The sequence below is a fragment of the Ornithorhynchus anatinus genome, chromosome X3 (genome assembly GCF_004115215.2).
Source record: "Ornithorhynchus anatinus isolate Pmale09 chromosome X3, mOrnAna1.pri.v4, whole genome shotgun sequence".
NCBI classification, from domain to species: domain Eukaryota; kingdom Metazoa; phylum Chordata; class Mammalia; order Monotremata; family Ornithorhynchidae; genus Ornithorhynchus; species Ornithorhynchus anatinus.
Window position 1 is genome coordinate 11,900,655 of NC_041751.1, and position 25,688 is coordinate 11,926,342.

Here is a 25,688-nt window from a genome sequence, read left to right on the forward strand (position 1 = left end):
TTCCACCAAAACAGTTTGATGATAATAATAATAGCAATGATATTTGTTAAGCATTACTCTGTGCCAAAGATTGAAATAGATACAATGACATCATATCAGACCTGGTCCCTGTCCCTCCTGAAGGACTCACAATCTAAGGATTGTTTTAACATTGAGGTCTGTGAGGTTAATCCAATTTTTCAACTTGGGAATTAATAAAGAAATCATACTGAGAGCTTTGTGTAGAGCACTCTACTAACTGTTTGAGAGAGTACAAAATAAACAGGGTTGGTAGATATATTCCCTTCCCCTAAGGAGTTTATCACCTTGAGGGGAAGACACATTAAAATAAAGCCTTCTTCCTTTGGTTTTGACATCAGTCTCCCTCAAGGAAATCAATCAATCAATGTATTCATTGAACTTTTACTGTGTGCAGTAAACTGTACTGCACATTTTGGAGAGCTCGTTGTGGGCACACAGTGTGTCTACCATCTCTGTTACATTGTACTCTCCCAAACACTTATTGCTCTGCACATAGTAAGTGCTCAATAAATATGATTGATTGATACCATAGATCATTGAGTTTGTAGACATGTTCGCTGCCCATGATGAGCTCACAGTCTAAAAGGGGAGGCAGACAAAATAAATAATTATGGCTATGTATGTAAGTGATAATTATGGCTATATACGTAATTGCTGTGGGTGTAGGGTGGGGCAGATATCAAGTGTTTAAAGGGTACATATCCAACCAAGTCCATAGGCAGTGCAGAAGTAAGAGTAAGTAGGGGGGAAATGGCTTAATTGGGAAAGGCCTCTTGGAAATATGACTTTAATAAGGTTTTGAAGTTTGGGAGAGTGGTGGTCTGTGGTACATGAAGGTGGAGGAAGTTCCAAGCCAGTGTCTATGAACTCTGTTGCACTGTACTCTCCCAAGTATTTAGTACAGTGCTCTGCACATAGTGACCTCTCAATAAATACTATTGACTGATTGAAGCTAACAGTTTGTCACAAAGTGTGAGCCCCATGTGGGACAGGGACTGTGTCCAACCTGATTGACTTGTATCTATCCCAGTGCTTGGCATACAGTAAACACTTGACAAGAACCATAATTATAGTTATCATTATTGTACTGTTAGAATAAAAACACTTGAAATAGAAAAGATGAGACTTCAATTTTGTAAAAAAAAAAATTGTATTTGGAATGGTAAGGGAAAAGTAAAATTGAATTCTCCCAAAAAAACTTGGAAACCTGAAGAAGTAGGTCTAGCTTCCTCAGAATTCTAAAATGGGTGAAGGAAGGGGATGAACCCCACTACCTTTAAAGTCATTATCCTTAGTCACCTCAGTTGCTCAGATAGATGGACCATAAGGCCACTGGCAGATGGTCTGGCTGCTAAGATGGATAAGAAGATTCCAATTAGTCATCCAGTATGAGTGCTGAGAAAGTGTAGAAAGCCGATCAGGAAAGCCCAGAATGGCGATGTTAAACAAATAAACAAACAAAAAACTGCTAGCACAAAAAGAGGATTGTGTTTGCATTCTATGTTTTGGTAATTGAATAGATGAATTCTAATTGTCAGAACAGCTTTGTGTCCAACGCTAACCTCCTCCCATTCCTAACCTTCATTTATTATTATTATTTTGTGGTATTTGTTAAGTGCTTACTATTTGCCAGGCACTATACTAAGTGCTGGGATGGATGCAAATCGGGTTGGTGAGTGTCCCTGTCCCACATGGGGCTCACAGTCGTAACTCCCATTTAACAGATGGGATAACTGAAGCACAGAGAAGTTAAGTGACTTGCCCAAGGTCACACAACAAACAGGTGGGGGAGCTGGGATTAGAACCCAGGTTCTCCTGACTCCCAGGCCCATGATCTATCCACTAGGTTATGCTGGAGGCAGTTTGGGTGACTTTTCCAAGTGTCTAATCTTAAAAGCTTGTTTGAAAGACAAAGGGACAAAATAGTTAAAAAGCTCTTTGGGTCTTTTTTTCCCCCAGTCTTGGTGGGAAAGACAACAATCCATAGTGAATTACATTTGTAAACAGAAATTCTTCTCATGCAAGGGAACCATGTTCTTTGTCCAGTCCATGGATGGGAAGCTGTCATCACTTTTCAGTCAGGATCCCGGCTGTGAAAGGCCATCTGTCAGGAGCATCCACATCTGTCTTCCTGCCAGCTGACATCTGGGTTAACTCTTTTGGAATTGCCTAAAGGTCTGCCCTGTGGTTGGGGTGTCCAAAGTGGCTGGTCCTGTCTCAGTATCTCTACTGAGTTGCCTCAACTCTTTTATTATACAAAGGACATATGCTGGTTTGCATTGTGTTTGCTTCAACAACAGTGACCGCTGATATTTTAGGGGTGTAACATAGAAACTCACTTGATGCAATTCTTCTTTTCCCTGACCCAAAATGACTCTTATTCAGGTAAATGTAAGTGGCTATTTGTGATAAGTAGCATACAGGTGCATTTTAGCACTGTGGTATGAAAACACTAGGGATGCTTAAAGTTATGGCCCTCACCACTACATGGAAATTTATACCTTTGATATACTACAAGTCCTATATCTGGAAAACTAAAGGCCATGCAGAAATGTTCAATATAAATCATTCTTTGAAATTTTGGTTTAAGCTCCTCTAGGCTTTAAGCAATTGTAGGTTGTAGCCTCATAGGCAGGAACATGTCTACCAACTCTGTTGTACTGTACTCTCCCAAATGCCTCGTACAATTCTCCGCACACAGTAAGTGCTCAATAAATACCATTGATGGATTGAAGAAAGATAACCTAACAAAAAAGAAGTTAATGTCTGTAGAAGAACAAGGAATTAAATTGGGAAGTGAAAGCTACTATTTCCGGAACCAAGAGAGCGCACAGTTCTGTCTGATTTGCTGCTTAAAATTTGTTGAACATCTGCAGTGGTCTTGACCTGGTACAGGGCCCAGCTTCCATAAAATCAAGAATTAGGAGAGCAAAGGAGACAAAAAGTCTAGTTCAGTCTCCTCTCCCAAACCCTGTTTTCTCTATGTATTTTTTGAAAGTCTTCCTTTGGCAGTCATAGATATGATTGCAGTTAGTGTGATGGGTTTGGTCCTGCAAAAACATTCAAAGTTGTAAGCAATAAGTCTCCATTTACTCATCATTTGTTGGAACTCAAATGTCCTAGATTTCATTCATTTAAAATAATTAGGTTGCTTTATTCCTGCCATCTTTCCTATTTCTATCAAGAAAACAAATGAAAAAAAGACTTCCTATATTTGAATTCTCCAATCAGATCTAGGAACATGGGGGCAAGGGCAGGGCTGGCCCTGAGGAGTGGTGTAGCTTTGCATAGCCAACTGGGAGATACTATTAAACTTAAACTCTCCTTCTCTGGTGGCACCTTTTAAAGAACAGACCTCTTTTTGCATCAAACATTATGAAAACCAGGCATACCATAACACAGAACCCCAAGGAATGTGTGATTGAAATAGCAGACCAGAAAAGTTCCTTACTAACATTCCTGTGATTTTAGGTTTACTCAAATGACAAAAAAGAAATGTGGTGTCAGCTAGCTTTCCATGCTAATAATGCAAAATGTTTTCTTTAAAGAGTAATCTAATTTTTCTGCATTTCACTTCAAGTTCTGTGATAAAAATATTTAGTGTGAATAGACATGGGATATGCTGAGTTTTGATTTCTTTGCTTTTCCATTCCTTTTTGCCAGATTTGAACAGATTGATAATAAAATTGCCCTCTCCTCTGCCTGCCTTCCTTTTGTTCTACTGCAAGGAACCCCTTGCTATAGTTCCCTTTTATGGCCATTTCAGCACTTCTGCACCACATGAGCTCTATGTATTCTCAGCTTATCGACAACTCATGTACACATCTCACCTTATTACTTAAGCACTAACTCAGGTACTTATCCCCTTTTTCCTTATTCTCCTACTTGTAAATTATTTTAGTGTGTCTCCTTTATTAGTTTGTAAGCTCCTTGAGAAGCAGCGTGGCTCAGTGGAAAGAGCACGGGCTTTGGAGTCAGAGGTCACGGGTTCAAATCCCAGCTCGGCCACTTGTCAGCTATGTGACTTTGGGCAAGTCACTTCACTTCTCGGTGCCTCAGTTCCCTCATCTGTAAAATGGGGATTAAGACTGTGAGCCCCACGTGGGACAACCAGATTCCCCTGTGTCTACCCCAGCGCTTAGAACAGTGCTCGGCACATAGTAAGCGCTTAACAAATACCAACATTATTAACTACTATCTCCGTTATATGCTCGTAGGAGTTGAGTTCAGTGCTTTGCACAAAGTTGGTACAAAATAATAGAATTATGAATTTTAGTGCTGACATTCTTACAGTGCTCTCCTCATGATAACCCTCTGGTCTTGCTGTTCATACAAAGTATATCTTGGCTCAAATACCTCCTTCCTTTCATCCTCCATTGCTTCTACCACCTGAAACTTTGAAGTACTTTAACTTGTGAGAAAGGATGAAAATCTCATTTAAACAGATATTCATTATCTACTTGGTATTAGATTAATGAAAGCTCTTTAGTGTGGTAATAATACAAGTGTCTTTTGCTAAATAGGACCTAAAAGATAATATTTTTTAAAGTACACATTTATATGCATACACATAAAAGGAGCCTAATTTAAAATATCTTAATATTGGTACATATTTCTCACTTTATTGCAATATAGTTTTCATCCCTTTTTTGGATCTTGGGAAATTAATGCTCTTAGTATTGATCCTTGGGGAAGATATACATATTTAGCACTTTTTCTGAACACTATATTTTCATGGAATTAATTAATGGCACTAACCAAAGAGCTCTTGACTCTTCTGTCCTTTCCTTTGCATTATACTTATCTCTTCTTCTTTGAGTGGCTGCTATAAAGATGGAATCTATTATCACAGGAAATTGTTCAGGCTAAAGTGACAGTGGGTTCAAGAGAGGCTGGGATAAATTAATGGCCAATTAATCATAATGACTACTGGATGGATGTCATGGATGACAACCATCTATCGAGTATACTGTTGCCATTGTCAGAGACAGAATGCTCATCTAAATATCAAATTAGCCTAATCCAGTAATGGCATATGTATGTACGTCTTCTATTGTGTATTTGACAGACCTTTCTTCTTTTGCCTTAGCATCTCATTTTTGGAACTTCTTGTCTCCCCATCCTTCCTCATTTCACTTTTGCTAGTTCTTCTTAAACTCTCCTCCTCATCCAATCCCTAATCCCCACCCCTAGCTATTTTCATACCAGGGTCATCCTGAGTTTAGGAAGAGAGGGTCTCAGTTGCACAATTGTGTAATTAAGCATGAAACTCCTGGGATGCTAATGAGATTGGAGACCATATTTAGTGTACAATCCTGGTTGGCTCAGAGGGAGGGAAGGTTGGTGTGTGAGGGAAAGTCAGCAGTGAAGAGTGCTCATTTTCAAAGCCCTGTGTCACTTTGAGGTATTGGCGATGGATAATGGGGAAGAAACCAGCAGCTGTTTTACTGCTTATTAGGTGATATAATCCACTGGCTTGAATTTTCAGTTGCTTTAGCCATTGGAGAAGAAAATGCCATATCTACTTTGAAAGATTTGTCTTTAAACTCAACCTTTTTTCTGCTACTTGAAAGGACACACATTTAGATTCACTGTTCTGTGGAGTAACTGTCCAAATGAACAAAGTCCCGCAAAGCCTCTAGTCAAAAGGAAATAAAATACTTTTGTGACCACAACTTGATTAGCATTCAGTGGCTGTGAAATATTTAGTCGACTTCATATGTGCTAAGCATTTGACGTTAAAATTCTACCACTGCTCTTATTGGAGAAGTACCATGCAGAACATGATAATTTATGCATTGAATGTCGGGATGATGTTCATTGACTGTTTAGCAAATTGCTAAATATTTCAGTCAGAGGAGGTCGAAAACTTGGTACCTGCTATTATGGGTAGTTAAAATGTGAAGTAATAGCCTTGTTATAATTGCAGATTAGTCTTTCAGAGAATATATGCTGGAAGTCTTGCTATTTAAAATAGCATGAAAAAAAACATACTACTAATGGAGGCAATATTTCGTAACTGGCAGTGTGATAGATTAGATGACCTAATTGTTGTTTTCCCCCTTCTAGTTACCATCGGCTATGATAATAATGAGTCAGAATGGTAGTAATGTCACAAAAGTGCTGTTATCTTAATAGAGGGAAAACAGATTTTTTCCACACTTCAGGCAATGAATAAATCTTATTCTGCTATTTGAATAAGAATTCAATTTGCTGGAGGACTTTCCCTCTGTTAAAGGGCCTTCATCACTTATTTTGGTTAGTGTTGCTTCTTTATACAGATATGCTATATTGCTCGATTACCTAATTTCCTTTGGTAAACTCTCCACTTTAAAAAATCTCAAGAGGAAGAATGACTATGTAGTGGCATGAGCATGTGTGTTTCCTATGAAGCTGGCTAATTTTCTGCATTGGCTGGCCTTTGTGGTACATCCAGTCCTACCAGACAACATGTTTTCATGACCTGATATGGCTAGAACATGATGTAAATATTAGGGAACATTCTTCCCACAACACGAAGCAGTTCTCAGTATGGTGCAGTCCACAAGTTGGTGCAAGTGGATTCAGTGAAGGAATAAATGGTTTTGCATGTGTGCAAGGAGTCTTTTGAGGCACAATAGTGCTACTCTTCCCAGGCTCTGTCCTCGGTCTGATTATTTTAACCCCTAAAATACTTTGTACTTTTTAGTGTTTTTGCAACTTTGCAATATTTGGGTGGCAGAGGTGTAAAATATTCTGCTAGGATGGTCATAGAAAAAATTAGGCCATGATAGGATCTTCAAATCATCTACCCTTTAAATCATCATTCACAGTTGCTAAGGGTGATATATCCCCAATACATGAGGTTCTTCCAGAGCACAGCCACCATGTCATACAAAACGATACGTGTCACCCATTAGACCATACACTCCTTGAAGACAGCGAGCTTGTCTACCAACTTTTTCTCTCTGAAGTGCTTAGTTAAGTATTCTGCACAAAGAAAGTGCTAAATAAATGCCATTGATTCATCTGTGAACCTCTGATTGTCTATGCTTCTTCTAGCCAGATGGAGAGGCAGTGTGGTGCTCTGTTCCGGGACGTAGGCCTTCTGAATAACAGCTGCTCAGTGATCTCTCCTTGTTTCATGTCTCCTAGGCAAAGGCAGCTCAAGCATCTCATCCGACGTGAGTTCAAGTACAGATCACACACCGACCAAAGCGCAGAAGAATGCAGCTACCAGTGAAGGTAGGCATATGGTCTTCATTATCGTTGGTTCCCCTTTTCCCAGCAATGGCTATTTTGGGAAGGAGAAAACAATCTGTGGAGCTTAAGTCTGTTAAGTGTGTGAGAGTCTTAAAAGAGAGAAATTGAGGGGTTCTTCCAAATTCCTTTTTGGGGAGATTGCTGCCACTGTGTGCAAACTAGTTTTTGCATCTTTGTTTCCAAGACAATGACTGGGATTTTCAGGGAACTGATTATACCACATTATGTACCTTTATCTTTCTTTTCTGAACACAAAGAGATTTAAAATCTAGGACAACACATAAGAATTAGCCCTGGGACTACCACCAAGACTGAGCCCATGAATCTCCCCTGAGAGATCCAGTGATGTTCTCAGGGGTAAAGAGAGGAGTTGCTTGATTGTCATTTTACCGAGGGGATGAAAGTGAAAAATCTGAGTGTGGGGCTGCAGGGATGAGAGCACGTCGCGTAGTATCGCTATAAAAGACACTAGTTCTTTGTTGCCATGGCCCCAGGTCACCATCTTCCCTATGTTGGAGAATTTTTTGGCTTGTTACTTGCTTGACTGGTAAGGGAAGCACCTTATGATGATGTTGGTCAGTCTCTGCAACCCATTTGCTGTGACTTGGCTTGGTTTGTCTTTAGCTATAAACACAAACTAGTGACTGTTTATTCTGGGAATTCAATCTGAGATGGATTCTCTTTGCTCTAGAATACATCACAGTTTGACCATCAGCTCTCTTTTTATTGCAGATGTTAATTACTGTGGAATGGTTTTCTCCTAACCTGTTGCTTGTGTTTCAGTTCATGTGCTACCGATTGCTCTTTTGCCCTTCTATAAATCCACTTCTAGTTTTCTATGTGGTCATCCAATTATAAATGTGGTAGAATTTTTTTAATGTACTTCAGGTTCTGAATTATAGAAATCTTGCATTTGACCATGTCTCTGCTGACCTTTCACTATTTCCTCCTGAATTATGTATTTAATGCTTTTGAATGTTATACGAGCACTAGGTCACAGTCAGAAAAGAGAGAAGACCCCAGTCCTGCTTACTGGCTTTACATACATTGCATTTAAGGCACTTCCCTAAGAATAATATTTTGGATGTTCTCTTGAAAATCATCCCCAAGTATAAATTAATCTATTTTAATGGTTTTATTTCTTACATTGTGACTGATTTCTTTTAATTTAAGTGAAATTAAAAAGTTGTTATATTTAGAGTAGTTATTGTTTTTGTTTATTGATTTAAAGCCTGGACTATTAAAAATTCTTTCCTGGGAATCTCTTAGATTTTCTTCGGTAATCCAAGACATAAACTACATATTTCTACAGCTTTACTTTTTTTTTTTTGAAAAATTTAGCTCAAGCATTTCAAAATATGTGCATTTGTTCTTCATAATCCTCTAGTGAGATGTTACTAATGCATATATTTTGAGACTCCCCATACAATATCCTTTATGGCTTTAGCCCATTTAGGTTTTTAAGAGATTCTTTTAATAGATAATTTCAGTCCCTTTCAGAAGATAGTAGATATATCAGTAAATAAAACCTGAAAGTCTCTTGGAGTAAAACCCTTAGCTATAATCCTACTTGTTGCAAAATTTGATTGTTGTTAAATGGCACTGTTTTGGAAATGCTGAAGATATAGCCATTTCTTACCATTTTTGAAAACCCAAGACAAAGAATCATGTTTAAGTTTGCAGTCCCTTAACTAAAGACACTTGGTATTGGTTGATAATTTCAAAGTTAGATGGGAAAAAATATTCCTGGGATTTCAGGAAATGGGCAATTATTTTAAATTTGGGTATGTGCTGGAGAAACAAAATGGCTTCCAAGGCTGTTTGTAGCCAAAATTAACATAAAAACCAGGACCTGGTTTCAAAGAGAATGTCAGTTTCCAGTGCTAATATGTATAATGCAGAGATGTCTCATCCCTACACCCATCTGTTCATCCCTGTGATTAGAACAGCAAAATCTCAGATTCTCAAAAAGCGAGTTGAGCCAGTGCAACAGATGATTGCTCTCCTTGGTATAATACCAGGGGCTTTCTTTGTGGTTCATTATCTGATCAATTAGCAAAAACTTCCTGAGTCTTCCTTTAGTGTTTTCCAAATATTGAAGTAAAGTGCGTATGACTTTTGGTCCTGCATATTTCCCAAGAACCAGACTCAACCCTTGGTGCTTTAAAAAAAATTAATATGCAAATGGTTTCAACTATGACTGGCAGTTCTCAGTTTATGGGTATTTACCACAAACTTCACAGTTGTATTGCAATCTTTCACTTCTTAATTCTTAGTCACCTCAAAAGGAAGCTAAGATTCTCAGAAGTTTCCAGTATATGAGCGACCTTGCCAGAAACTTTGACCAATTTTGAAGGGAAATGCACAATTTTCCCCCAGAGCGATCCTTGCAGTACACTGCACAAACCATCAGCCTCATGGATCAAAATCATCATTGGGATTCTGGTGCGGTGTAGACAGTAAGTCTATGATAAGCAGATGCTTCTTCTAATGGACCTTGAAGATTTGGAGGGCTATAGAGATTCTTTACTCACAGGTTTCTGGCCACATCCTGTTTCTTAGGTTTGGAAGTAAAATACTTTAATCAGCACAGATTTTAAGTATTTTCAATGCTAAGGACTGAAAGGCCGCCCTTCTCATTCATTCACCTAACCCCAGTGATGATGCTATTCTGTTGGATCTTGGTTTCATGGTTCCTGAATCCAGTTAGTGTGTTGAGTGAAGCTGCCAACTAATCCAGTCATGGTAACTGAGCAGAGAGGGTAAAATGATGTTGTGATGTATTTTACGCTGATCCTTGATGATGTTAATAATAATACATTATGGCATATGTTAAGTGCTTACTAAGTGCTAGGGTTGATATAAGGTAATCAGTATCTATCCACATGGGGCACTCAGTCTAAGCAGGAAGGAGAACAGATCTTTAATCCCCATTTTACAGTAAGGAAATTGAGGCACAGGGAAGTGAAATGACTTACCCAAGGTTAAACAAAAGGCAAGCCAGTTTCCATGAAACTGTTCTAACTCTCTATTATAAACCTCATCCATGATTTACACTGAAAGTAGCTGCTGAAGAATTGAATTTCAATCATCATAATATTTCCCTGATCACTACCAGATTGGTCCTTTAAATGTCTGTCCTTGTATTCCTTATGTCAGGCTGAGTTCCTGATTTCCTACCACTGCAGTGAGGGGATGGGGAAAGAGGTTTGAGGTTGCGGGTTAACGTGTGTGTAATGCTGGAGGCTTTCCATTCTTCCTATTCAATCTACATTCCAGCATTTTGCAAGACATATCCTAATTCTTTCCAGTTGTGCTGCTGTTGTTGTTCCTTTCTTTCTCTCATTCTAAATTTTCTCTCGTGCAACTTACGAAAACCCTCTTTCTTTCAAGAAGAAAGAATGACCTTTGGCCAAAAACACTGAACATCGTACACCTTCCCTGGAGCATAGATGCAGCAAGCTTGGGACAAAGTTTTGCCTCTGAACCTCACCCCCTGACAGTTGTCCACAAAAACAATTCCTTAAAAACATGGCAAGCTTTTTTAAGGCTTGAACCCTATCACCAGGTGACATGAAGATGAAGCTTCAAGTCAGGCACCATCTTTCCTTGACAGGCCCAGTTCCCTCTAGAATTAGGGTAAAGAGAAGCATCAGGGACAAAAGTTAACTTTAATTTGCTGATGAAAACAAATTTCACCCGGCCTCTGTTTAAACTAACCCGAGATCAAAATTCCATTCAGCAGTGCCTTGGGAGCCATAGATAAGATGCTGTTCGATGAATTTTTCCATGGTTCTGGATATCAAGCCCAATAACACAGGACTGATTTAGAAGAGACAATCAAGGTCAAACAAATCTGAAGCCCTATAAGCCTGACCTTGGTTGTAGGACTATTTAGTGTTCTAGCCTGGCCTGTGTGGGGCTACCCCAGCCACCCACTTCCCCAGCTGAACTGTTCTGCTCAGTCAGGCTGAAGAGAGAGAGGGTTTCTGCTCAGTCCAGATTGTTGTGGTGGCAGCAGGAAAGCATTAGCTTGCTGTGTGAAAGTGAGTGTGTGTTTGCGTGCATTCATTACCTAGTAACGTAGATGGCCATCACAGTGTGGGGATGGGATGATGGCCCTCAAAACCTTTTTATCTGAATTCCCAGCCTTGCTTACCTCAGTGCTCTGACAAGATCGGAGAGTTTTCAGTCAGGGTTGAAATGACTCAAAATAGTGGCTTTCTGGCCCTATTAAGCTCATGAAGCTTATCCCTTCCCAGTGTCCAACCCCCACTAAAATCCCTGTCCTCCATCTGTCCCAGCATTCAAAATGAAAATGTGCTGCCTCACCCTGATAACGAAAACTCAGCATTAAACTGGCTGGGCTCTTGGACTCATCCTTCTTGAGTTTCTGTTTGTGACAAAGCCAGTGCACATGCTAGAATCGTATTCATTTTCCATCCTTGTAAAATTACTTTAAAAATTCACAGCCCGAACGAAATGCATTTCTTAACTGTTGTATATGTGTGAGGGGACATGTACCGGAATGACCCAGATGGGGCTCAGCTACTGGGGTATTACACTGACATCACCTCCCGGGGACCAAACGCCACCCCAAGATGGTCTTTGTTGATGTCTGTTCATGTTTCATAGATCCCAGACAAGGTGGCCTCTAATCACAGTTATTTTGGAAATGGTTGGACATCTGGCTTTAGTATTCCTGTTTGATGTGTTCTATTTAGATGTAAAGCCAGTAAGCAGGACTGGGGTCTTCTCTCTGTTCTGACTGTGACCTAGTGCTCGTATAACATTCAAAAGCATTAAATACATAATTCAGGAGGAAATAGTGAAAGGTCAGCAGAGACATGGTCATTTTGTTGGGGTGGGAGCAGGGTCACAAGATGGTGTGGCCTCAAGAAAGGGTGAGGTTCAGATAACGAGGGAAGCTGGGAGAGAAAGATGGTAACAAAAAATTGTCTATATAATACTATTAGGATATGAAACAATCAATGTTTACTATTATTTAAAGATGAAATATAATAATTCTGGTATTTGTTAATCACTTACTATGTGCCAGGCAGTAATTTCAAGTTTGCAGTTTTAAAATAAGCCTGAATATTGGAAGCTGACTGAAGAGTTACGGTTATTTTGAAAGCAGCATTAACTTTGACATATGCAGTCTAAATGATCACCCATTCTGATCACCCATATTGGTTACTAAGACAGTTTCTATATTTAATATATTTGTATTTAAAATGAAGAATCATTTAATGTTGATATTCAGATATACAGATTAACTTTCACAAAACACTAGAGAACTGGAACTTAATCTAGAATAAATGAAATAATTGAAGGATGATCATATCAATGAGATATTTATATTGATGTCTGTCTCTCCCTCTAGACCTTAGCTCATTGTGGCAGGAAGCATGTTTACCAACTCTATTTTATTGTAATAATAATAATGATAATGGAATTTTTAGGTGCTTACTATGTCTCAGGCACTATAATAAGTACTGATATTCAGATTGGACAGAGTCCCCTACCCACCTGGGGCTCACAGTCTCAGTACTCACCCAAGTGCTTAGAGCAGTGCTCTGCATACAGTAAGTGTTCAATAAATATCATTAATTGATTGATTTACAAGCATAGGAAAAAGAAGCCAAAGAAAACCAAAGGAAGGAAGTGAGAATGAAGATATTCATCAGACTATGGTTACAAGATGACTTGATTTCAGACTGTGAGGTTTTTGGGGGTGTCTGAATGCTTGGGACTGCTGTCCAAGAGAAAGAAAAAAGAAAGAAAGTTTTGCCATATTGGTGACAAATACCTTTCAAAAACAAGCTAGCCATCTTATTTCAAATTAGCTAGCTCCATATGCCCTAACTTTCTAGGGTCAATCAATCAGTCATATTTACTGAGCACTTGCTGTGGCACTTGGGAGAGTATAATATATTAGAGTTGGTAGACATGTTCACTGCCCACAAGTAGCTTACATTATGGAGGCTTGATAGGGTAACAGTATCCCCCACAGCTTTTTGGCCTGGCCTTCCAGCCTTGCTCATTCCCAGTCTCTAAAATGACCTTAGAGCTGCCAATCAGAGCTGAAAAGATCAAAATGGTGGCTTTCTACCATTTTAGCTTAATGAAGCCTGTCTCCTTCTAGAACCCCATTGCTTTTTAAAATCTCTGCTCCCTTTTCACCCCTGCCCTCAAAATAGAATGCTGACACCTCTGGCTAGCTTAAGTTGCCAGTGGATACCACTTGACAAGTGTTGAGTTCTATTAACTCTTTCTGGACACCAAGTTACCATCTTGAAAATTACTGCCACACAGTATCTTAGAGAATCAAGAGTGCTTGGACCATGGGGAATGTCTTGTCTATTCACTTACTTGAAAATGTCACATAAACCTAGACTGTGAATTTAGGTAGGAAGTATAATCTCAAAGTTAAGAGCTAAACCTGCCTTCTTGCTATGCTCTTAGGCCATATCTGAAAGACAGAAAAAGAGAGTTGGGTAAGAAACTGGCTTTACAGTGCATTATTTACATAAGTAGAATCTGCTATTTTTTGGCTGTTAGTAAAATGTCTGGAGTAAGGAATGATTATTTTAAGCTTCCTTCTGGACTGAAGAAAAAGACCAACATGGAAGCTATCACCCAGATTGGGAATTTGTAAGTGTTTGCATTTTCACATTCTGTGTTTAATGTTGTTGAGCCAAAGTAGGTTAAATTGGTTATGCATATAAACTTTTGAAGGAACCAGATTTCCACATGGACTTTCAGCATCCTAAATGAATGAAGTATATTGGGCTCTAACCTAAAATTCCATAAGCTGGTACATTTTTTTTCATATCTTAAGGAAAATAAAAGAGATACCTTCAATTCTTCTTAACGATTTCCCAATCTGTAGAGCTCACTGTACAGAGGAAATATATTAATTGTAGTGATTCAGTCATATTTTATAAATAAAAGTTATGGGGCTGGAGTCCTAGTCTATGAAAGAGAAGAAATGGCATTTTTATTTACACAGAGATAAAACATTTAAATGCCATATGACTTGTTTGATGGTAAATAAAAATACTCATGTTTCCTTGAGTTCAGTGAGTTCTCACAGTAAGGTTGGAAAGGCATTCTTCAACGCCTTTAAAATCCTACTTGGCTTGATGAGAGTACAGCTGAAGCTGAATTTGACCTCAGGACTGGTTTTTGCAACCAGCTATGATCAACAGGAGACCAGCTATTAAGCTGTATGCATATGGCCATAAACCATATGCTGGACATATCCCTTAGACTTAAGGGTAGTCGGAAAAGTAAGTTTTCTAAATTTCACAGAGCAAAAAGGGATGAAAACTTGATTCAGTGTGACATAGAAACTGGGTTGTTGATATAGGGAAGTGAAATGGGAAGCAGCATAGCCTAGTGGAAAGAGCCAAGACCTGGGAGTCAGAAGACCTGGGTTCTAATCCTGAATCTACCACTCGTCTGCTCTGTGACCTTGGACAAGTCACTTTACTTCTCTGTACTTCAGTTACCTCATTGGGAAAATGGGGATTAAGACTTTGAGCCCCACGTGGGATGTGGACTGTGTCTAACCAGATTTAAATTAATTGACCCCAGCACTTAGTATAGTGCCTGACAGGTACATTGTAAGTCCTTCACTAATACCGTTAAAAAAATGAAATAAGTTTGTGTCGGTAGAAATGGATTTAGGATTTCTTAAACCTACTTTGTGCACTAAACGTATGTCACTCTATTAATGGCTCCACCCAAATGTATCTTAGGTATCATGGATCTTTGTATTTTGAGATTCAAGTGAAGTAATCTGGAAGGCTGATTCCATTCACATTTATCTCAAAAAACATTTGGTGAGTTTAGTGGAAAACCTTCCCTTTCACTAAGTGGTTGGACTTAATTAGCTTAAGCTTTAGAGGGGAAAGAAGTGCCACAACTGTCCATAGAACTCTTGAAGGGATTGCTTTCAACAAATGGAGAATTTTATGGTAGCCCCAGGAATCAGCCCTCGCATCAACACTGTAAGAGGCATTGGAAATCCTGGGCAAGTGGAACAATGGGTAGCATTCTGAGCTATGTGGTTGGCATAGGAAGTTTGGCTATGATTTTGGCACTCAGCCTATTTCAGGAGTGATGCCTTTCCTGCCATCTCAACCTGAATTGGGCCACTCCTAGGTTCTGCTCTACCATGGCTCCCATTTTGCCATCCTCCTTTTACCCCTCCCTTGGGGAATGTGAACTCATCATGGCATGAGAAAGAACAGCAGCTACAGTAGATGGAATCTAGAAGAGGTAGCAGTCACCAATGGAATCTAGAAGAGGTAGGAGTCAGCCTCTACTCCTTCAAAACCTCTAAACTCACTAAAAGCCTCTGCGCCTCTGCACCTCCCACCTGCGTCCTCCAACCCCTGCTGAGTAAGAGTACCAAAAAAGAAACATTTCTGATGCTTCACTGTAATATAATCACAGTCATATAACCCAGACTTTTATATTATAATTTTCTTTTGAAACAAAAATAAAGTCAACCATCTAAACCAAGCTAAATTATAAAATAATTGTCTTGATAAGAAAATGAGCAGTTTGGTCATTTTGCTTGTACTCCAATTGTTGGTGTTCCTTTAATGCAGCATAATGGTTCTGATGAATGTTTGCTAAGGAATAACTCAATAGGCTGATTTCAGTTATATCAACACTACTTTACTCCTCTTCAACCTTTCTTAACATCAAATCCCCATATTGCAGGGTTTAGGGGCTCAAGTTTACTTTTCTTATATTGAAATGACAATGGCATGAACTTTCTCAGCACCGACACAGTCTTTGCTGTCATTTTGCACAGTATGGTCCTTTGATTGCACCATCTATTCAGGGTGTTTTAGAAATGAATGAATTTTTTGAGGTGCTTTACCTTCTGTTTTAAACATTAGGAGCAGTCCTCCTGCTTAAAGAAACTGAGGGAGACAGATATCCCAGCATGATATTTCACCCAACCCAACCTCCCTTTCATCTCCCCAAAGCTCAGAACAGTCTTGGGTAGACCCAGGGTTCACACTCAGGTTAATGAGGACCCAGAAGACTACCTCTGACACCTTTGGTTTTACAGATGCTGGTATCTGAACCATGGATTTTATATGCCCTAGAGTCATCCTGCTTCTGGTTTAAATGCCCTGAGCATTTCCCCACCCCTCAGAAGCCATCCCTAGTGTGGCTTCAAACAGTGGGTATTCCCAGGAATTGCCTTGCATTCCTAGGATTCTCCAGAATGGGAATTATCTGAGATTTACCCTGGTCCCTCACCCATATCACCCTCAGAATGAACCAGAGCATGTCTGCATGTCAGAAATGGAGGAGTGGACACTCTAAGCTTGGACCACACATTTTGCTTTACTTAACCTGAAGTGGGGCTCACAATGAATCAAGTTCACCATGACTTGATTTATTTCTTAAAGGGAGGATGACCTAGCACAATGGCTTTGCAAGTGGCTTTACAAACCTATCTATTCTGAGAAGCAGCATGGCCTAGTGAATAGAGTTCAGGCCTGGGAGTCAGAAGGATCTTGATTCTAATCCCAGTGCCACCACTTGCCACAAGTCTCTTCACTTCTCTGTGCCTCAGTAACCTCATCTGTAAAATGGGGATTAAGACTATGAGGCCCATGTGGGAGAAGAACTGTGTCTCACCCGATTTGCCTGTATCCACCCTACTGCTAAGTACAGTTTGTGGCACATAGTAAGAACTTAAATACCACACTTATTATATTCTGTCATTCCATGAATCATTACCAAAGTGCCCATTTTACTGTCCATGTTGTAATTTGTTTTACAGGTGTCATCCTCTTTCCTGCTTAAAATGGAACTTTTATGTGTTTCACAGTTATTTGTTTAAGAGGTTACAGTGAATAATACAGAGAATGGCCAAGTCTTTCACATAATAATTTTTTATGAGGCATGTAGAGACAACTCAAGTTTAATAAATGTAAATGAGCTCTCTAGCAGCATGGATTTCCTCTCTTCAGGCTTCCATATGACATGGTTTCTCTCTAAACATCTTTGAAATGTTGATCTAGTCAATTTCCTTTTTTCTTCTTGTTCAATATTTTAGTAAAAAGGGACTATCCCACTCCCTGCTGGAGATTTGCATGGAGGCTTCCTTTCCAGAGTCATTGATGTCTAGCCAAGTGCTATTCTGCTCTTGTTGGGGGAAATAGCACTCTTGGTACTGGGTGGGTAAGAACTTGACAGCTTTGATCTTCCAAAAGTCTTTTGCTGCAAGGAAAGAAAATGGTGCGACTGTATATTCACATAATAAAACACGTTTTTGTGTGGAGGTGAGATGTTAGAAAAACCACATGCTAGATCCTTCAGTGCCATCAGTGTTATGGGGGCGAAAGTGGGAAAAGTCCAATAGTTTGACTTTCTACTGACATGTTAAGTGTAGCATTGCTAGTCGGGGCTGAACTGGAGCAGAAAAATTGAGGGTTAGTATAGTGTCTGGAACTTAGTAAGCACTTAACAAATACCATTAAAAAAATGGTGCAGAAAGATGGAAAGAACTTGCCCTTTGTTCTGGAATTACAGTACTAATATTTATCAATGGGGTAGGAACTTCCAAAGATTACATGGAGAAGTTTCCTGATCTGCCATTACAAATAAATTAAAGAACTTTGTGAGTGTTGAAGTTCTGCATAACGGGAACAAACTAACTCCCTGATTCCAGAATAAAAAGTGTCCCCCGAATTACTGTGATGGTTTAAATTATTCATTCAGACTTTTGGGTTCACCAAGAGTTAAGCTACCCCAGAATGGTGAATCTAATAAAAATGAGCACAGTGCTTAAGCAATGCAAAAAGGAAAAAAAACTTGGTAATAATAAAATAAATGGCACCGTCAAAAGCCATACGTGACTATGTTTTCCGATGACTGGATAGTTTCTGTGTTTCTATCTTGTATTGAGGCAGCAACTAGTATTTTGATTTTATGTCACTGTCTCCCTTGTTCTGAAAATAACCTTGATTGTGGGTCATAAAGTCATCCACAGAAGCAAGGTATGTATTTTCTCTGCCTTTGCTGATTTGGGGTGATTTCCCACCATGACCAATGGTTTTAGTCCATCCCTAGGGAAAAAGATCCATTCCCGATACCCGGAGAGACCTTTGCAAGCCAGGAACAGCACTTTCAAGGGAGAATTGCAACCACTATTTCTGGATTAAATATGGAAAAGCTGTATTTTAAAAATACAGTCACAACTCTTAACTCTGGAATATTTAGTTGAGTATGTTATCTATGTCTTGAGATAAAACGTGGATACAAGAGTTGTCAGAAAGTTCTATAGATGATGTCATTCTCTGTATGTTTGGATGTAACGCATTGAGTAAATTCAGAGGGTGATGAAAATAATTTAAGAAAGCAAAACTGTTCAAACAATTGACAATCTGATTTGAAGCCTTTTACACAGCACAGCAGCTTGGCTTGCTGTGTACTGTGTCTCCTTCATTAATATAATAATATGAATCCAGATCTTTTAGTACCTAGAGATACCCCTTGGATGGACTGCGTATCTCCCTGCTTTCCTTGGCTTTTCACTGATGGGAAAATTTTATTCTGAACTATTAGACTGTAAGCTTCTTGAGGACAAGGATCATCTGCCTACTCTTTTGCATGTGCTTATTACACTATGCTGTAAAAGGTAAGTGCTAAACAGATAATGGTGATTGACTGCTGAATTACCTGAATCTAAATGTGCCTTCTGACCACTGAGACAATAATAATAGTACTTGATATGCACTTATTATGTGTTAAGCATGGTACTAAAGGCTGGGGTAGATACAAGATAATCAGGCCAAATTCAGCCCCTGTTCCACATGGATCTAATAGTCTAAGTAAGAGGGAGAACAATATCGAATTCCCATTTTACAGATGAGGAAATTGAGGCTCAGTAAAGTGAGGTCAAACCCGCACAGTAGGCAAGTGACAAAGCCAGGATTAAAACCTAGGTCCTCTGACTCCCAGATCCAGGCTCTTTCCACTAGACTACAAAGGCAATATTCATAGCAGTACAATTAATTAAGCAGGACATGTAAGGAAAACAGATGGTTACTGGATGCCCAAAGAAATTGTGAATGGTGAAGTGAAAGGGGGCATGTGAAGACAGGAAGGGTAGACCAGATATTTTAAAGACACAATGAAGAATGTTCTCAAAAATGTTGTAGCAACTGGCAGTTGGGAGTCCCCTCAACAAACAGATCAGCACAGCAGACAGCAGTCTGAGAAGTTGCCATTCTATTGTGGAGGTTTTCTTAAAGTCAGGATCTGGAAAACAGAGCCAGGCCATGTATGGGGGGGAACATAGCCCAGTGAAGAATGATTTTTACATGCACACATTGTGGAATGGAGTATTGTTTGCACATAAGTCTTTTCAGCTCTGCCGTCATACATGGATAGAATTTCACTGTCAGAAGCTTCATCTTCAAAAATGAAGGGCAACTGTATGTTTTGTGTTTGTGTGTGCACTAATGTGTCCACAATGTAAGTAGTAATGGTCCAGATACGAATATTAACTCCTTCAAGACGTTCAGAATTCCAAAGTACCAAATTTGGTCTGGACATTACAGATACAGATACACTGAAACCCTTATTATCTTTGTGTTAACCACCTACATCATCCTATTCACTGTCAAAACAGCCCAACTTCTCTGTTTTGTGATTAGAAACTCAACAAAGCAGCAAGGGGAGAGGAAAGTGATCTTTCAGTCAAGATTCACTCAAACAGTCCGAAATAGTTTCAAGTCTTCTGAGTCTGGACAGGGCCTTTCTGGACAGATACTTGTCTGTGGATGGAGATTAGAAGTTCTCTTTGACTGTTTTTACCATCTCCCTCCCCATCCCTCACCCAAATTGTTCTCAGCTGTTTTGGGGGCCTCTGACTAGCTGGAAATGTTTAAATGCCAGATTGTTGATTTAACCATTTTTGCAATCCCCTTGGGATCTTTTGAAAGTTAATGACTGGGTTCCATATGGAGCGTGCTAGAGGAGTCCGAGTCCACTGGATCAGAGATTCCAAAGTGGTGGCATGTGGTGGCTGCAGATAAACAGTTCTACTGTGGGCAGTGTGAAGGATTGAGCAAAGTTAAACTTTATGGTACAGTTCCTGAGTAGTAAATGTCAATGAGGAGATTTTTCATAAATGGCTGAGAAAATAAAATGTGAGACCAGTGACATATCCTTTTACAAATAAAATTGAATTCTGGTCCTATAACCTCAATTGGCAGTAAACCAGCCTTATGAATAGTTTTCCAAAATCAGTTAAACTTATTAAAATTCTATTTGATCGATAAAATGTGCATGGGCCCCACCCACATTTCCTATGCCACCTCCACTTCCATCTACCATTCCAAGGTGACTCAGCTGATGAGAAGCATCCATCTGTAGTTCATTCATTCAATAGTATTTATTGAGCGCTTACTATGTGCAGAGCACTGTACTAAGCGCTTGGGATGAACAAGGCAACAGATAGAGACAGTCCCTGCCGTTTGACGGGCTTACAGTCTAATTGGGGGAGATGGACAGACAAGAACAATGGCAATAAATAGAGTCGAGGGGAAGAACATCTCGTAAAAACAATGGCAACTAAAGAGAATCAAGGCGATGTACAATTCATTAACAAAATAAATAGGGTAATGGAAATATATACAGTTGAGCGGACGAGTACAGTGCTGTGGGGATGGGAAGGGAGAGGTGGAGGAGCAGAGGGAAAAGGGGAAAAAGAGGGTTTAGCTGCGGAGAGGTAAAGGGGGGGTGGCAGAGGGAGTAGAGGGAGAAGAGGAGCTCAGTCTGGGAAGGCCTCTTGGAGGAGGTGAGTTTTAAGTAGGGTTTTGAAGAGGGGAAGAGAATCAGTTTGGCGGAGGTGAGGAGGGAGGGTGTTCCAGGACCGCGGGAGGACGTGGCCCAGGGGTCGACGGCGGGATAGGCGAGACCGAGGGACGGTGAGGAGGTGGGCGGCGGAGGAGCGGAGCGTGCGGGGTGGGTGGTAGAATGAGAGAAGGGAGGAGAGGTAGGAAGGGGCAAGGTGATGTAGAGCCTCGAAGCCTAGAGTGAGGAGTTTTTGTTTGGAGCGGAGGTCGATAGGCAACCACTGGAGTTGTTTAAGAAGGGGAGTGACATGCCCAAATCGTTTCTGCAGGAAGATGAGCCGGGCAGTGAAGAATAGACTGGAGCGGGGTGAGAGAGGAGGAAGGGAGGTCAGAGAGAAGGCTGACACAGTAGTCTAGCCGGGATATAACGAGAGCCCGTAGCAGTAAGGTAGCCGTTCGGGTGGAGAGGAAAGGGCGGATCTTGGCGATATTGTAGAGGTGAAACCGGCAGGTCTCGGTAACGGATAGGATGTGTGGGGTGAACGAGAGAGACGAGTCAAGGATGACACCGAGATCGTGGGCCCGAGAGACAGGAAGGATGGTCGTGCCATCGACGGTGATAGAGAAGTCTGGGAGAGGACCGGTTTGGGAGGGAAGATGAGGAGCTCAGTCTTGCTCATGTTGAGTTTTAGGTGGCGGGCCGACATCCAGGTGGAGACGTCCCGGAGGCAGGAGGAGATGCGAGCCTGAAGGGAGGGGGAGAGGACAGGGGCGGAGATGTAGATCTGCGTGTCATCTGCGTAGAGATGGTAGTCAAAGCCGTGAGAGCGAATGAGTTCACTGAGGGAGTGAGTGTGAATGGAGAACAGAAGAGGGCCAAGAACTGACCCTTGAGGAACTCCAACAGTTAAAGGATGGGAGGGGGAGGAGGCTCCAGCGAAGGAGACCGAGAATGACCGGCCAGAGAGGTAAGAGGAGAACCGGGAGAGGACAGAGTCCGTGAAGCCAAGGTGAGATAAGGTATGGAGGAGGAGGGGATGGTCGACAGTGTCAAAGGCAGCAGAGAGGTCAAGGAGGATTAGAATGGAGTAGGAGCCATTGGATTTGGCAAGAAGGAGGTCATGGGTGACCTTAGAGAGAGCAGTCTCGGTAGAGTGGAGGGGATGGAAGCCAGATTGGAGGGGGTCTAGGAGAGAATGGGAGTGAATTCATTCAAATTTTCCCTATGTTTATAATGAAAACCAGGCAAAAATGGAGGACGGGGTGAATGGGGCATAATAGGTTTACTTTCTAGTTTTTATTTTAGTTTATAGAAGCAGCATGGCCTTGTGGAAAGAGCATGGAAAGAGTCAGAGGACTTGCGTTCTAATCCCGGGCTCTGCCACTTTCACTCATTCATTCATTCAATCGTATTTATTGAGTGCTTACTATGTGCAGAGCACTGTACTAAGCACTTAGAAAGTACAATTCAGCAGTAAAGAGAGACAATCCCTGCCCACACCGGGCTTGCAATCTAGAAGGAGGGAGATGGATCAAAACAAGTAAACAGGCATCAATATAAATAAATAGAATTATAGATATGTACATATATACGCAAGTGCTGTGGGGTGGGGAGAGGGGGTAGAGCAAAGGGAGTGAGTCAAGGCAATGCGGAGGGGAAGCTGAGGAAAATGGGGGCTTAGTCTGGGAAGGCCTCTTGGAGGAGGTGAGCCTTCAGTAGGGCTTTGAAGGGGGGAAGTGTGGTTGTTTGCCACTTGTCTGCTCTATGGCCTTGGGCAAGTCACTTAACTTCTCTGAGCCTTAAAAATGTGTAGATGTAAAGAGTTGTATGGGGCAAAGGGGTGCAGCAAAGTCATATGTGTGTATGTGTTTGCGAATGCTACATCTTTTCTTCAGACAATCCTGTAACCTGAATATGTACCCCTTCAAGATAGGGAAGGATAAACCTTGATGAGTCCTGTTATTTCTAGATTTGATTTCTGAGGTGCATTTTATGCTACCATTTAGTAATAACAATAGTAATAATAATAATAATCATTGTAGTATTTGCCAAAATGCTCACTATATGCCAAGCACTGTACTAAGTGCTGGGGTAAATGCAAGATAATCAGGCCCCATCTAGGGCTCACAGTCCAAGTAGGAGGAAGAACAGGTATTAAATCCCCATTTTGTAGATGAGGGAACTGAAGCACAGAGAAGTTAAGTGATTTGCCCAAAGTCACACAGCAGGTAAATGGCAGAGCCAGGTTTAGAACCCGGAGCTTCAAACTTTCCGGTTCGTGCTCTTTCCACTAGGCCACACTGCTTTCCCTTCAAGAGTAATGCAGCTGTTTATCATCTGGAATGGAGTTACACATTGGGAAATAGGGGTGTGTTGTCATTTTGGGTGTTCTCAGGATCTCATGAAGTTTACCTGTTCCCAGCCAAACAGTGTTGTATACAGTAATGCAGTAGGTAGCAAGTGCTTCAGGATGTCCAAGCTGACCTTTACAGTTATTTCTAGTGTGTTCATAGTCACAAGCTGTGTCTGAGAAGTTCTTTGGCCATTGTCCTAGATCTTCCGATAGGTAGATCTGATCTTAGTTCTGAGGGCTTCTCCAATTATCCTGCCTCTCAGTCAGCTTACTGATGTTATGTTCCATGTGCCTCCAAATGGTGATATCTTGCCCCTTTTTCTGTACATGTTAGACCAGATTGATCTTGTTGGCCTTATTGCATTTTCCACTGACAAAATGCTCACCATCTCTGAACTGCAAGCTTTACACAATTTTTCACAGCACTTAGTATGGGAAAATTATGCCTGCCAACAAAGACAGGGCTTGTGGTCCACCAGGCCCTCAACTTGCGAACCCTTTTTCTGTAAATTCCTCCAAATTTTACTAGGAGCATTGATGGGTTTTTTTCAATAAAAGAAAAGCCAGGAAGATAGTAACAATCGTTTGGAGGATTCCCAGTGTATTCTGTATATAATAGTGACACAAGCAGCTCAACAAAAAGCAACTTGGACAAGCACACATGGAATACCTTTCACCTGTTGCAAAAACTATCGCTTTTGTGGATGTATGCACAGTTTTTTTTTTTTTTGTTTTGGTTTATTTTACTGGTATTTGCTAAACACTTACTATTTTCCAGGCCTTGTACCTTAGTAGATCCAGAGTAGGTACACGCTAATCAGGTAGGATACGGTCCATGTCCCACATGAGGCTCACAGTTTTAATCATAATTTTACAGATGAGGTAACTGAGGCACAGAGAAATTAAGTGACTTGCCCAAGGTCACACAGAAGACAAGTGGAGGATCCTGGATTAGAACCCAGGTCCTTCTGATGCCTGGGCCTGTGCTCTTTGTACTTGAAAATGGCACCTTAACTACAACCATTACCTAAAGGTGCATGTGTGGCTTACAAAGGTAATATGGCACACATGGCCCTAACTATACTATGTTACCAGCAAAGATAAGTGGAAGGTTTTATTTTTGGTTTTACCCCATCTCATGATCTTCTTCAAGCTTTGGCTCTAAAAAGTCAGTCCTCTAAAATACACACACACACTGGGTATTTTCACTTCATAGATGGATTTAATTACTCTACATTGACACTCAACCACTAATTAATGGCTGCAGAAAATGTCTCTTCCAAGGGTTTCTGGATTTGTTCAGCACCTCCATGAAAAGTAGCATGGATGCTGAAGATGTTTGAAGGAATCTCATAAATTATCTGTTTACTTAAGCCATTATAACTGCCAATTATTGGAATTATATTTTAGCACCAGGCTATGATTTCCCTTTTTATTTATGAATGCTTAAGGTGCCACAGAGTAATTAACAACGAGCTATGAGTTGGGAATTACTAAAGCCCCCAAAAATGTAGAGGAAAAAAATGGAGAAAGAAAGCCAATAATGCAACATTCCATGAAAATTCATAACTTTTGGCAGGATTGAGAGAGAGAGCTATTTAAACTTGTCTAGCATATTTATAAGCATATGCAAGTGTAATCCTTTACTACATCCAGAGGTGCTCGCTGAGTTGTGTTTTTCGGTACTTACTATTCACATGTTTATCTGCCTTACATCATCTAGATAGAATTCATCGCCAGAGAAAGATTGCTCTTGTGAGCTGATTACACCAATACACCAATACACTTCTGTAGGAGTTTGAGTTCATAAGCAAGGCTGAAATGATGTGGGTGTTGGCAGGATTTAAGGTGCAAATTGAAGCCATGCAGTATTTGGCTAATTTGTACTGAAGTATTATGGACCAATGTTAAAATTACCCAAATATTGAGGGAGGAATGAATGAAGGCCATAAAATTTGAAACTCCCTTTGATATTCAGCCTGAATTCAAGGCCGGACAGAGGCTCTGCAATTATACTTTACTTGGGAAGTTGAATGATTTGTAGGGAAGAGAAGGTGATTTCAGTAAAGGAACTAACTCTTATTATGGATCAGGATGTTCGAGTCTTGCAAAAGGAACTATGCTCTCCTTTTTAGAATGAGGGCACTAGTGGGTTAGAGTAAATTTAATTTTTAAAAATTACAGCTTATATGTTATTATCAGGTTGCTTGTAATAAACTATTTTTCT

General features: G+C 40.4%; 1 protein-coding gene across 4 annotated transcripts in view; it reads left to right on the plus strand.

The window, feature by feature from the left end:
• The window catches only part of FBXL7 (F-box and leucine rich repeat protein 7), a 471,040-nt gene that overhangs the window by 290,733 nt on the left and 154,619 nt on the right, over positions 1–25,688 (plus strand). For all 4 annotated transcript variants that reach the window (XM_029053850.2, XM_029053852.2, XM_029053851.2 and 1 more), the window contains one exon: positions 7,156–7,245. Coding sequence is in view for 1 of the 4 variants with exons in the window: in XM_029053849.2 (XP_028909682.1) it covers positions 7,156–7,245 (90 nt within the window). In the remaining 3 variants the exon portion in view is untranslated. The remainder of the gene's footprint in view (positions 1–7,155; positions 7,246–25,688) is intronic.